We start from the raw sequence: 15,016 nt of genomic DNA, 5'->3' as shown, positions 1-15,016 counted from the left end.
GATATAAACCCTCTTTGGAAGCCTTTGGATAAGGAGCCCCCCCCCCCCCCCCCCCCATTCTTTTCTGTCATCCAAGTCGCGAAAGCCAAAGACGTACCCATTCTCTAGCCATGTATAGGCCTCATCTGTCCTCCTAACCTCACTGAGCCCTATCCAGTTTAACACTCTCTAGCTCCTCGAACAGCACAGCTTGACATTCTCACTAGACAAGGTTATAGCGTTAAATGTTGCCAAGTTCGGGTTCCAATGACAGCCTTAGAACCCGCTGCTGCGTCGCAGATTGGACCGCCACCATAGTCAATTGTTTCACAGCCGTTTGGGGTAAAGGCCGAAAGTTAATTGGTGGATTCATGTGCGAGGAAGTGGCCAGATGCTGCACTAGAAGAGCCAATCCTTTTCTGGTGAGGAAGCGCGTTACCGCCGGTGGTCACCGGTGAAAAGCCGCACTCCAGGCCTCTTATTGCAATTCCATTTTCATGGGGATACTTATTTACAAAAAAATTGGCGCGGAATTATGTGGCGCCGGGATTGAAACCTTGGACCTCTTGTGCGTGAAGCTCATTCTCTAAGCTTTATGTCATCGCTGCAGATTATATAAAATAGTGCAAAAAACAGGACATGAAGTAGACTCTACGAACGCTTCGCAATGTCTACTTGTCCTGTCTTTTGCGTGACCTTAAATAATGTGGAGCTATGCCCACTAGCGCAGTTGTAGACGTTGCTACAACATTCATGTCGTTTGAATCTTCTAGTCAAGATTCGCGAACTATACAAGATTGTAGCCTCGGTGCAAATCTTCGAAATGTTTAACCGGCACTTTTTAAGACGATTGCAGGTATTGAGCTAATTAGCTACTAACTAGAGAAGAGATGAACTTCGCGGTCATTGAAAATACAACCTTAACAACACGTAAAAACACTCTGATTGACGGAGGGAGGCAACACACACTAGCACTGAAATCCAACTAAGATTTTATATGGCGAAAAAAAAGGCTTATGAGTACGTATTTAAAAAAACGTGATTGATGCCTCTTTTTAGAAATCCGTATAAGAGGAAAATGAAATGTGTCTCCGTAGAGGTAATCGAGCATTGATTGTGCATTGTTTTGCCACAAGGGTGAAGGAATCAATGCTGCAGTGAGAAATTGCAATGTCACGCGAAGAACGGCAAGCAGCTAGAAGCTTGCAGCACTCGCCTCAAGCAAAAGGAAGCACACACGAAATGAGCGCACTCACACAGGACAAGCGTGGACAAACGACTGTCACAGCTCGGCACTTAGAGCACGCTGCTGAAAGAGAAAGAAAGATCGACAAAATGAACGGACAGGTACACACAGGACGAATGCGAGCAACGGTCACGATTTTCACTTCTTCGTGTGTGAGCAGCGTGCTCCTTTCGTAAACGCAACCACGGCAGCGAGGTAAATGTCATCGGTGCTCCTAAACAAACATGCGGTAGCGCAAGAGATACAATGCACCCGAAACCTGTCATAAGTACGTGCGTGAGTCAGACATCACGCTATATAGAGACTATCTATACGCATTTTAACCCCGCCGTGCGGAGGCGCACGCACAGCGACGCGCGGAATAGCATGGCAAGACAACTTTTAGAGCGCGTCCGGCCAACGTGCGCCCACGGTGCCATCTCTGTACTAATGAATAAAACGCACTGAAATTACTGAGTTGTGACGACCGCCAGTGGTACGTGGTGTAAAATGGTTTGGCGTTAACAAGTTCGACAAGGGTCACTCCGTGGCTTAGTGGGCAGCGTCGCACGTTGAGGTGCACACGCGAGGTGGCTGGTTTGACGCCTCACTGCAGAATTTTTCCTTCTGATGTTTTTCTTTTCCATTGTACAGTAAATGTTTCACAACGTAGCATCTGCAACCGAAAAAGTCACGGAGCCGTGGTGGACCACAGCATAAAACTCTCTTGTGTTAAAACAACAAAACTTTAGAAAAAAGTAAAGCATTGTGCACAGAAAAGCATTGAGCACAAAAGAAAACTGTTGAAAAGTTGTTAGTTCGCTCTTGTGCGTAATCCTGTCACGCTTTTTGCCTTGATGCGGAGTGTTTGTGTCCTGCTTTATTGTGCAGTTTCGATATTTTTTCCACTACTTACATGTGTCTTTTGCCAAATAACTTTAGCTGTAAGTCGGCGCTAATCCATGTTGCCTCCACCTGGCCGTTCGTGTTTCTTTCGATGCAGTGAGAATTTTCCTGATGGTGTATAACACTCGCACGGATATTCATCCTAATTTGTGACTGAAACTTAAACTTAAGTTTACTGCGTGTCGACATCTCAGATCGTTGGTGTGCTTGACAAGTGATGCTTTGTTGCCGGCTCTGCATCCAAGATGAGATCTATTTGGGCCACCTATGGCAAGCATAAAGTCGCAGATGGGATGAAAATAATCTTAAAATAGACAGCATGTTTCATGCCATTTTGCTCTAATCTTCACTCAACAACCTGTTCTGTCATCGCAGACTACGAGCTATCGTTCGAGTACACTGTGAACGGTGAACCACGCATCGTCAAGCTCCTGTCGCGCAGCCGCCTCAACACGGGTGAGTGGCAGCAGGTGTGGCTGGACCACGACACCCACCACATGCGGTTCACTGTCAACCTGGACTCGGTCATGGTCGACTTGGCGAAGGACGAAGGCGTCGGGCCCTTCGAAGGTCCCCTCTACATCGGCGGCGCACCAAAGTGAGCGCTAACTTTTGCTCCTTGGTAATAGGAATTTTATTGCGATAGCAAATATACAGACACTCTTGGCTGGATTTTGCCGCCGGCGTCAATGTCATGCACCGTATATGTATATGTATTTATATATGTATTAAAAGGCAAGAATGGAAAAACAATCTAGGAAAAGCACTCTGGCGCGGAGAATCGAACGTGAAACCTCTGCATCGTGAAAGCGAGGCGTTAGCCACTAAGCCACCCTGCAGAACGTTATTCACCATTCGAACTGCAGGCTATTTATATCTACTACTTACCACTGCTGCGTTTTTGCCATTACCAGAAAGATGGCCCAATGAGCGCACGTCGCCACATTGCGCAGCGGCACCCGCTCTAATCTTCTACGCGTACTTTGCCCAGCTTAGATAAGAGAACCAACGCTCCCTCGCGCGCTCTTATCTCGTGGTGGTGAAGAGGGGAGGATTGTACGCCCTGGCTGGCCTTGGGCTTTACGTGGAATGATTCTGCTGTAGTTACCAGGCGCACAAAGGTCACTGCAATCATTGTAGTCTCCGTACGTGAAAAGCGTGCACTTTTCAGACTCAGCAAAGTTACAAATGAGATGCTTATTCGCGTGCGTCGGTACCTGTGAGTACGTTTCGTGCGTAATTTGTGCGCAAGAAACGCAGGGCACGTTTCGATGTGCTTCCCATTCTGCACGCGACCTTTCAAATTGTTGCTATCGCGTTCATTGCTTTACCTTTGCGGCAAAGCTGTGACTTTTTCAAACCCAACTTGTTTGGAAATTTCCCGAAAAAATAGCCTTGAGGCCACTGCATATGTGTGACACCCAAACAGGGTTCGGCTTTTGCGCTTGGAACGCTATTTCTAAAATGTAGCAGGAACCCCGAATGCTTCCCAAAAAGCTCAGCGTAAACAAATGTGACGGCACGCAATCAAATTATTGCCCTCTGCCATGGCTAGCATAACTTATAATAGGGGCAGTGTTCAAAGTGCCGCTCACCCATTCGCAAACTCATAGCTCTTGCTTAACCCAAAGTGAGCACAGGGAATTGGCTTTAGAGGTTTAATCTTATGGGGCCCCTATTTGAAAACTCCCTATAGGCCACTTAAGCGCTCCAGATATATTTTTCTCTGCATGTCGCAATAAGGGAATGTTGGTTGCGTCTGAAACCAACCGTGCGAACGTTTCGTTTTAGTTTCTGTGGTAATAATAAGTAAATAACATGTAGCAATTCTTCCCCTATTAGGCCAATGGGGGCAAGCGATCCCTGTTCGTGCTTGACCTGCTGCTTTTATTTCTTTAAGTACATATCACATTAGGCGCCCGTTTTTTCGTCCTTTTGTTGAAACCATGTGACTTGACCACACTCAAAATCAAGCCGGTGGTCAATACTGGTCGTAAAAAAGGCTGTCAATAACGAAAAGTGATTTAAAATAACAAACAATGTATAAAATGATTTACTTAGTAGATATAACCTAGAAGTAATCGCAAAAGCTAACTGAGTATCTCTAAAAACTTTTTGGAGACATGCGGCTGACAGTCTTGTCGTGCAAGAGAGGGCGCCGCCGGCTCACCGAGCGCGCGATTGCTCCTTCCACCGGCGCTTCGGTTGCGCCTTCGTCGCTAAATATGAATCGGCAAATGGCATGACAGAGTTCGCTGCACGCAACACGTATTATGACGGCTGTAACAAGCAGAAAGCCGACAAAACGCAGCAAGAATTACCGTAGATGTCACACACCGAGTTTTCGGATCTCCCTAACACGATTATATTGGTTGAAGACACTGTACACGCGAACCTTAAGCATTGACGCGATCGATGCCTTGGTAAACAGAGCAGTGGGAACTGTACGAACGAAAATCGCTGGGTACCCGTACTACACACTTGCTAAAGTTTCACAGTAGTGGAGCTGAATTCGGGGCAGAATTACGCCAATCCCTACACAGGTTTGTTTTTAGGAGCTTGCTCGCCAAACTTCTTACGCTCGGGGCTTGCCTTTTAGCGTGTACACTAGAGGCACAGCTGTGCAATGTACCCACTACACGCCCGTTGTAACTTGCATGAAGTAGAAAAACATTCATCGTCATTCTGCTGATTGGCGAAGTACCCACTACACATCTGTGGGGCATTATGTGCACCATGTGCTGCGAAGAATGCTCGTCGAGAGGTGGACTCTGAAGTGAGAGCCCGAGAAGAAAAGGGGGTGCACAAGCAGCGGCAAGAGAATGTCGACACGCCACCTGTATCGACATTGCTTTCCCCAACTGCAACCTCCGATTCAAGATCTCTCGTCACATAGTCCATTGACCGAAAAATTGTAATTTTCGAAGGAAAAGGCATCCCGTCCCAAAGCTTGGTAATCAGTAATGTGATCTTTCTATATAAGTGCATCAATATGTAAATGATTACATCTTGTGTATATATTGCCACGCGCGTTCCTTATTATCACTTTTGTTTCATTCGGTTTTCGCCCATAAAGGCTGTCAGAAATACTCAGCGCAAACTACGCATCATTTTTCGATAAGGTTTCCGATTACTGTAGATTGTTACTTAATAATCTGTGTTAACTACCGTAGTCTTAACAAAATAACTCGAAAGGACGTTTACCCCTTATAGAGAATCGACGACGCCCTTGACAGTCTTCAAGGTGCGGAGTTCTTCTCTTCTATTGACTTACAGAGCGGCTACTGGCAGGCCCCTATGGCACTTGAAGATAAGTCTAAAACGGTTTTTGTCACACCTGATGGCCTCTACGAATTCCGCGTCATGCCTTTCGGTCTTTGCGACGCGCTCGCAACATACAAGCGGATGATGGACAATCTTTTGCAAGGCCTCAAGTGGAAAACATGCCTGTGCTACTTAAATAACGTGGTTATATTTTCGCCAGATTTTCCCACGCATCTCCGCAGGCTAGATGAAGTACTACTGTGCCTAACTAACGTCGGCCTTCAGCTGAAAAAATGCCGCTTCGGCTCAAGTCAGCCCACGATCCTCGGCCATGTTGTCTCTAAAGACTGTATCCTTCCTGACACTGCCAAGCTTCAGGCAGTTGCAGAGTTCCCTAAACCCTCATCTCAGAAGGATCTGCGCAGCTTCCTTGGCCTCTGCTCGTATTTCCGCTGCTTTATTCAGAATTTTGCAATGATCATCGCCCCCTTGACTGAACTTTTACGGAATGACTCGAAAAGTTACGCTTGGTCACCTGCCTGTGATGATGCCGTCAAAAACTTGCGCCACCTGTTAACCTCACTGCCAAACTTGCGACACTTCGACCCAACTGCTCCGATTGAGGTACACACCGATGAAAACGGTGTTGGACTCGGTGCCGTGCTCTTTCACCGCAAATCATGATTCCAGGAGTACGTAGTTGCTTATGCAAGCCGTACTTTCACCAAAGCGGAGAAGAATTATTCTGTAACAGAGAAGGAGTGTCTGGCAATTATTTGGGCTCTAGGTAAATTTAGACCGTACCTATATGGTAACCTTTTCGACGTAGTCACCGATCACCATGCACTTTGTTGGTTATCCACGTTGAAGGACCCCTCCGGTCGTTTAGCTCGCTGGGATTTGCAGTTGCAAGAGTTTTACTTGTGTGTTGTCTACAGGTCTGGCCAACGTCACACTGATGCCGACGCCCTATCGCATTCACCTGTATCATCGCAAAGCTCTGCCTGTCTATCTGTCGTGGACAAAACGGTTGCGTTTCCAGCAAACTGTGACATGGCATCTGAGCAACGTAAGGATGACAGGATCAACACTCTTCAGCGATTCCTTTCAGATCCATAGACTTTTCCATCTTCTCGAACATTGCGCCATCAAGCGGTTCACTTTGAGATCCGCGATGACCTCCTTTATAGCACGAATTACAAGTCTGACAGCCGAAAACAGTTACTGGTCATACCTCGCCATCCTCGTGCTGCAATATGTACAGCTTTCCACCCTAACCATCAGTGCGCACATGTGGGCATCTTCAAAACTTACGCTCGCCTTTCCTCCCGGTTTTATTGGCGAGGCATGTACACCTTTGTGCGCAAGTACATTCAGTCATGCCCGCAGTGCCAACGATGAAAAGCTCTGCCTCATCACACCTCTGGTCTGGTCCAGCCAATCCCTTGCCCAGCCAGGCCTTTCGACCACATTGGAATCGATCTTTACAGTTCTCTTCAATTCACGGCTCCTGGAAACCATTGGATTGTTGTCGCTGTCGACTACTTGACGCGACACGCAGAAACAGCCGCTTTGCTTGCTGGCACAGCACGCGACGTATCATCTTTTCTCTTGCGGAACTTCATTCTCCGTCACAGCGCACCGCGTGAACTTCTCAGCGACAGAGGACGTGTGTTCCTCTGTGAAGTCGTCAACGCACTCCTTGCCGAATGCCATATCATCCACCAGACTACCACTGCCTACCATCCCCAAACGAATGGCTTGACGGTAAGATTCAACCGTACCATTGGCGACATGATATCAAAGTATGTTGCCTCAGACCACTCCGACTGAAACCTGATTCTGCCTTTTGTAACATACGCCTACAATACTGCTCCACGGGCAACTACGGGCTTTTCGCTATTTTTCCTGTTATATAGCTGAGACCCTTCCATCACACTAGATATCATTCTGCCCTATCACCCCGATTCCTCCAAGTCTACGCTTATCTCTGAAGCTGCCCACCGCGCCGAGGAATGCCATAAGCTCGCCCAATCGTTCACAACCATCGACCCAATGGAAATGAAAATCTCGGCGTGACGATAACCACCCGTACCCTAACTTTGTTCTGGACACCCTTGTGTGGCTTTGGGTTCCAGCTGTCCCTACAAGCCTTCCTTCGAAACTTGTTTCAAAATACCAGGGACCCTACCGCGTTGTCTCGCAGACTTCACCTATTAACTACATCATCGAACCCTTGACACCATCCACAGACCAGCGCTTTTGAGGTCGCGAAACCGTTCACGTACAGCGGTCGAAACCATATTACGATCCGCCTGTAGTCTGTTCTCCCTGAGAGCCAGGATGGCTCTTTTTCCGACGAGGGACGATATTATAGTGAAGAGGAATCCCCACTACCGCAGCGACATCGACACGTTGGCGCGTGACGGGTGCTGGGACTGCCTGGTTGCTGCTGCGACGACGCTCGTATATCCGGCCAGCTCTTGTTGCTTCTGTCCTGACGCTGCTACCGCTTATCGCCTTGCATTTACATTATAGGTAATTTCTGCTAGCTCACCCATGGTATTGTGGACCCCTAACTTAAAAAGCATCTCTGTACGGGTTGTTATCGAGATACCTAACACTTTCCTGATACGTTTGCACAAAAGTGTATCTATCTTATTCTTTTCTGATTGTGTCCTATTGAGAGCCGATACTATGTAGTTCACGTGGCTCATAACGAAAGCTTGACGAACGCGAAGCAGCGTGTTTTTGCCTATTTCGCCTTTCTTACAGGAAACTCTCATTATTAGCTTAATTATGTTTTCTGTTTTTGTGGTTAGATAAGCTATGGCCCTGACATTACATCTTTTGGCATCTATTACAAGACCCAATATCTTAATGAAATCTGCTTGTGGAATGTCACGTCCATCTCCGGTATAAATACTGATGGGTACTTCATTAAGGGGTGTTAATCTCCTAGCTCCCCGTCGTGCTTGTCTATACAGCAGAAGTTCTAATTTCTCCGGAGAGAGCCCAAGTCCTGTATCCGCTAGGAAAAACTCAGTTGCATCGAGAGCATCTTGGAGAGCTTGTTCCACAGTAGCCTCTGAACCTCCTGGACACCAAACTGTTATATCATCCGCATATAATGCATGACCGATGTACGGTACAGCTGCCAGCTTTCTTGGTAGTTTGCTCGTGACAATATTAAATAAAAGGGGGGCGATAACCGCCTCTTGAGGGGTACCTCTGTTTCCATGCGTGTACACTTCTGATGTAAAATACCCCATGCGTATGACTGCTGTTCTACTTTCCAGGAATGAACGTACAAAATTTTTAAAAATTGGCAGCATATTCACAGAGTGAATGATGGAGAGTGGGGCGAAGCATTCGTCTGTCCATTCGTTCTTGCTTCCGTCCGTTCATGCGTCCGTCTGTGTGACCGTCCATGCGTCCATCTGCCCATCCATGCGTACGTCTGTTCGTGCATCCGTCCCTGCGTTCGTCCATGCATCCACCTCTGCGTCCGTTCATGCGTCCGTTCATGCGTCCATCCATGCATCTGTCTGTGTGCCCGTTCGTCCATCTATTCAACACTCCAAGTACCACCATCTCACATTTTTCATAAATATTCCCCATATAGAAGCACCGCCATCCAGCGGACATTCCAAGGAATAAACAAGAGGTGGCACACGCACACTTTCTTACGGCTTGTGCTCCGGGTCTACTTCCCACCTTTAAATACCTCGAGTTCATGGTATATGCTAGTTCATTGTATTCATGGGATTGTGGCTCAACGCTCGCTAAACCTTTCTAAAACCTTTTTATGACTATAACTAGAAAGAAAGCACCTCTAGATTACAACTACCAGATTGGCAATGCTTTCCTCAAGCGTGTACAAAACTATAAATATCTTGGGTTATGGTTCACGCCCGACCTCCGGTGGAACACTCATATTGATAATGTATGCTCCAGGGCTACCAAGGCATTGTATAGCCTTAGACGTAACCTTTATACCGCCCCATCTGATATAAAGTGTCTTGCTTACAAAACTCTTGTCAGACCTATTATCGAATATTCTAAAATTGTCTGGGACCCTTACACAAAGACAAACTGCAATAAAATAACAAAAATACAGCGACTTGGTGCGAGATTTATTTTTAATAAATATCGCCGACATCATTCTCCTACTGAACTCTGTAAAAAAGCTGGACTGGATAGTCCTGAACTTAGGACGAGGATTGAGCGTCTGAAATTCCTCTTCCAGTTAATTCATAATCATTTTAAACTAAACTATTCAGATTACTTCCAGGTCAACACACAAGAACACTCCAGACATCGCCATAATATGTATATACCACCCCTAGTCCCACGTAACGATTGCTTTAAGTTCAGTTACTTTCCACGTGCTATTGAAGATTGGAATATGCTGCCAGAGTCTATAATTGGTTGTTCCTCGCTTACATCATTTGAACAGAATCTAAAACGTTTATTTTCCGAATAACAGTGACATATGTTTTTCTTTTTTTTTTCTTGGCGTGTGTGTGTACTTTTTGTTGGTTGCATGATTCTGCAGTAGTTGTCTTTCAAATCTTCAGCGCAGTGCAAAAGTGCCGCCTCAAATGCGTCATGTGCTGTTCTGCGCGCATGTATTGCATCGCATGTGTGTTCCATTTATGTATGTTATGTATAACTTCGAGTTGCTAGTCACAATAATACCGAGAAATTATCTCGAGACCTGTACGGTACTTGTTTTTTGCAAATAATTGTTTGTACTTCCACCCTGTAACGGCCCACTTCTGGGCTAACAGTATAAATAAATGAAATGAAATGAAATAAAACTAAGGAGGTTACACCCAGCGAGTATAACGTAGCAACCCTTTCTTGTCAGATAGTGCTCAATGTACATGCCAATGGCTGCTAATGGGGATCGCAGCGTGCACGTTAACTAAAAGCCGAATGCTCCTGTCTCTCATTCCCCATTAGCAGCCATTAGCATGTACATTGAGCACTATTTTTTATTGTTCAACCATGAACAGAAGAAATCTCTCACCGGCACCACCTTGGAGGTCAAAGTGTTATAGTTGTTACACACTACAACCACTACGAGGGACGAACGGGTGTCACTATAATGAGCTTTGCCCCTAAAAAAATGTTTCCGAAGTTCCAAGCAGATATGACTTTAAGAATGCATTCATGAGTGATCTTGTCGAAGGTTTTGGTTAAATCTAGGGAGAGTATTCCCTTGAGATCTTTGCTCTGCGAGTCTAAACTGTGTTTTATGCAGAAGCATAACATCCTGGGTGGAAAGAGCTGGTCGGAATTCTATCGCATTGCACGGGATGAGTCCCTTGCACTCAATGTATCTAGATATTTTATTGGGCACTGCATGTTTCATAATCTTACCGATGCATGAGGTTAAGGATATGGCCGGAGGTTCTCTAAGCCAGCAGACCAACTTGGTTTTGGGATTAGGATTAACGCGGCCATCTTCCAGTCTAAGGGGACCAGTTCGTTCTCCTGAACTTTATTAATCATCATTCAGGTTTCTGAAGAGTTTGCAACTAACTCCATGATGTCCCGGAGCAGAGCTACGGTTCAGGTTGTGTAGCACCTCTCTAATTTCTGCCTCCACAAAAGGGGCATCCAGCTCCGGGGCAATAATGCCCTCATTGTGGAGTGAAAAGCGAGAACTCGAATTTAGGCCTAGCTGGAGATATTCGTTGGCTAGAGTTTGGAGGAGGTCTACATCTGAAGTAGCCTCTGCTTTGGCTTTGTTAATAATCCGGTCGACCACAGGTCTTTGATTTCCCTTGGTTGGCCCATCATCTAGTAAACGTCCAAGGAGTGTCTATTTACCTCCCTTTCGCATCCTACCATCGGCTGCTAAAGAAACATCCCTCCATTGTTGTTTGTTTAACTCATTACTGTGCTCTTCAATAAGTTTGTTGTTTTCTGAAACTTTCTTAGCCTATGATTTAACCTCTGTGTTTTCCACCTCTCAATTAGATAGTGCTTGGCCTCCATTAGATGGGCAAGTCGGGAATCCATGCTGGGTACATTTTGCTTCATTGTGATCACTTGAGAGGTTTTCGTGATATCCTTTGTAGACCTGAGCGAAGAGGTCAACAAGATTGTATACCGTTTCATCTTCACCTCGAGTTTCTCTGAACAGATCCCAGTCTACATATTTGCAACGTCTAGGAGGTGAATGCTGTATATCTAGCATGCTTTTTATTATAGAATGGTCACTTTCCAGGTTTTCTTGCAGATTAGACCACCTTGCTGAAGCGTTTTTTGGAGAACAGAGATCCGGCATAGTGTCCCTGGATACCGAGTTTCGTAATCTAGTTGAAAGACGTGGGTCTGAGGTAAGTGTAAGATCTAAATCCGAGCCCCCAGCAACGAAATTGTCGTTTTTCTTAGACCGTATCGTATAGAGTTAAACCTATATATAATGAAATTGATAAATTTGCGATAAAGTTCCTTATAGAGGGGATTTCGTTATATGCAGGTTCATACAAATTCGGGAAATAAACGTACAAATTAAACAAAAGGGAGACTGAAGACAGAGCTAATGCAAAACTCCTATTTTGTAAAAAAAACTGCTTTATTATTGCGATAGCAATTACATGGACAGTCTCGGTGGGTTTTTGCCATCACCGCCATGTTTCGTAACAAGTCCAAATTGATAACATGCTCCGGGTATTATAACGATCACGAGCGAGTAAAAGCGCGCGAGCGCTGCTGAAGCAGAGATCAAATGAGTTGGCCCATCCCTATTGCCTGGAAAGTGTGTAAGATAACATCTCTGTGTGCTGAAGTGCCGCCGAGTGCTCAAACAGAAAGTAAACCACCCGTCTTCAAAGAGCATGAAACAACGCGAGGAGTTTGGAGGGGGGGGATCGCTTGAGTAGCACTAATGAACTTGGATTTTAAGGGCGGTCGCGATCGAGAGCGCGTTTGCTATCTCGGTGAGTATCAGTGCGGTTTCAACGCGAAGGAACTGTGTGAAAAGAGCGCTTCTCCGTGGAGCGGTGGTATTTGCTCGCACCAGCGTTTTGTAGGAGTTCGGCGATATCGGATCCGAAAAAGTTGGCTGGTAGCCTTAGTTCTTATAACATTACAACTTTTTACTATCGCGTTCATTGCATTGCATTCAACTCGCAATCATGTTGCCATAACTTATCGGCGAAAGCTACCAGCCTGCAAACTCTCGGCGCGGTGCAAGACGGAAGCGCGTGACGAGTCGACCTCCGAAGATCCATCGTGACCGTGGTGTCGGAGAGTTTCCATCAGTGCCTAATCTAACATCCCCTCGGTGGTGACGACACAGTTGCCCGAAATGAAGAAAAGTCACAGTGTCGCCGCAAGGACGAAGCAATGAATGTGATAGCAAAAGTTTAGAATGTAACGCTGAGAATGGCAAGCAGATTGAAACGTGGAGCGGGCTGCTCACGCACAAACGATGCACGAGAACAACACTCACAGGACGATAGCGAACTAACAACGTTTACCGTTCGGCACTTAACGCGCTGTTTTAACAAAAATGATGAATGAAACGTAATCATAGGTAGAGATGAGTGCGAACTAACATGTGCTCCAGTTGTTACTTCGCTGTGTTTGAAAAGCGCAGTTTTTTTCGCAAATGGCAACTGTCCAGCGATCTTTGTGCGCCCGGCAACTAAACGCAATCGTTCAGGTCAAAGTCCAAGGCCCGCGATTCTCCCCACCGAAGGATAAGAGTGCGTGCACACAAGCATTTACCCCCCCCCCCCCTCGTTCGAGGAGGAAAGTATGCATGGGAGTTAAACGCACGTAGGCGCATCGTGGAGACCTGGGCGCCTCTGTTCGCACACCCGCGCATGCACCAGCGGCGGTGAGAGCGGCAACGCCGGCTCGTGCCAACACCTCCTAATATTCTATGAGGCATTGCTCGTGCAGTGCAGGCCCACCTGCACGCTTCACGCTCACCCGCACGCAATAACAAGCGCTCACCCTCGCCTGGTGCGCCGTGCACACCGCCGCCGCTTCGCGCTTCATCGGTGGCGAAGGCACTGCGCTGTGTTCCCGACCGGGTTGCAGAAATTAGGTGCCTTTTCTCATCTTCTAATCACTCCCACCATCGGTGGCGAGGTGCTCGCGGAAGATGCATGCTCCTACCAAAATGCGGAGCAAGATTCCTAGATTGTCCGTGGGGAATCAAGGTTATCTCCCGCTGTTACTTTGTTGCATAGGGGTCGCAAATACATGTGCTTCTATGGAGCAATGGCGGGGAATAGAAAAACTTCGTTATATCGAGGAATTGGTTATATAGAGATTTGTTATAAGCAGGTTTAACGGTATCCTCATGCAAAGTGCGGTGAATCGAAATCACCGGCTGTCACTCAGGGATTATTTTTCACTACTGATACAGTTTTACTTAAGATGGCCCCGAGATTGTGTTTTTGAGCTAAAAGGAGGCTGTACAAGTTTAAGATGAAAATATTCCGGCGAATTTTTCCATTGGGATTATTCTCTATCACTTGTGCCTCAAGGCCAGTCTTCCAGTCCGCCTCACAGATATTAACTTTGTGCACCATGAAGGAGGTGTCCTTTCGTATTAAGGTAGCTATGCCTCTGCCCATATCCAGTTTTTGACACACTGATCTGTACCCCAGAAGGTTTATATTCTCACTGAAAGTTTCCTGCAAGAGTAGAATGTGCGGCCTTATCTCTTGTGCCTTGATCAGCTGCAGCAGTGCAGCGTCAAGTTTTAGGAAGCTTGCGCAGTTTCACTGCCACAAAATAATGCTACCTGTTTGACCCGCCATTTTGATAATTACAGAGTTAACGGACTCGCCGGCGACGAGTCCCCATACTGCATGCAGTCCTCACGATCAGGCTCCTGTTGTATCTTTTTTGCCTTAACGAATTTGCCCAAGTCTACCATTTTCATTTTAGATTCCAATATTCCTACTCTGCGTGTTAAGTGAGTGAGATTTCCATTCATGTGCTCAATCGCGTTCGACTGTGTGGCTATGGCTTCTCTAATTTGCTCGGGGGTTTCGCTAATCAGAGAAAGCGATGTTTGTGGCTTCGGTTCTGAATCATTGGGCTTACTAGGAGTACTCTCCAACCTCGTGTGTTCTCCTTCTGATGGCGCTGGTGATGAGATGGCCTTACGCATATTTGGTCCACCCGCCGTAACCGGAAAGACTCCGCCTCACGAGGTTCGCGCGAGTTTCGAAAGCACTCGAATTCCGATCTCAGTGCCTGTAAAGCCTCTTTAACTCTTTGTTTTCTCTCCTTAAAGCCCGAATTTTGGACTGCTCTTTTCCATGCTCTGGCGAATTACACAGCGTTAACTGTGCACCAGGTTGAGCACCCATCTTGACTTTTTCCGCCCGCGTTCTTGATTCATGAAACCGGACGGTGGAGGCCGAGTGCTCTCTTGAGCGAGGGCGTCTGGCGTTTCCGCGTCCCCCTCAACCAGACTGGTGCCTGTTGCCTGGGCTCCCTCTTGGCAGGGAACAAGAATGGGACTTGGAACGGAGTCCGGAGTGTCCCTCAGGCGTCCTTTATGTCGATGGTATATGTCTTATGTCTGTGGTATAGAGAGCAGGGGTAGCAGACACCATTGCACACAACATATTGGGGCACTTTTAGTCCGTCGAACAG

At 46.6% G+C, this 15,016-nt stretch overlaps 1 protein-coding gene across 8 annotated transcripts in view; it reads left to right on the top strand.

The window, feature by feature from the left end:
- The window catches only part of LOC119164771 (axotactin-like), a 245,174-nt gene that overhangs the window by 171,448 nt on the left and 58,710 nt on the right, over positions 1–15,016 (top strand). For all 8 annotated transcript variants that reach the window (XM_075873841.1, XM_075873836.1, XM_075873838.1 and 5 more), the window contains one exon: positions 2,486–2,708. In XM_075873841.1, coding sequence (XP_075729956.1) covers positions 2,486–2,708 — 223 coding nt within the window. The remainder of the gene's footprint in view (positions 1–2,485; positions 2,709–15,016) is intronic.

The sequence above is a fragment of the Rhipicephalus microplus genome, chromosome 9, assembly GCF_043290135.1.
Source record: "Rhipicephalus microplus isolate Deutch F79 chromosome 9, USDA_Rmic, whole genome shotgun sequence".
Lineage (NCBI taxonomy): Eukaryota > Metazoa > Arthropoda > Arachnida > Ixodida > Ixodidae > Rhipicephalus > Rhipicephalus microplus.
Note: the sequence above shows the minus strand (reverse complement) of the source record. Positions and strands in the feature narration are given on the sequence as shown.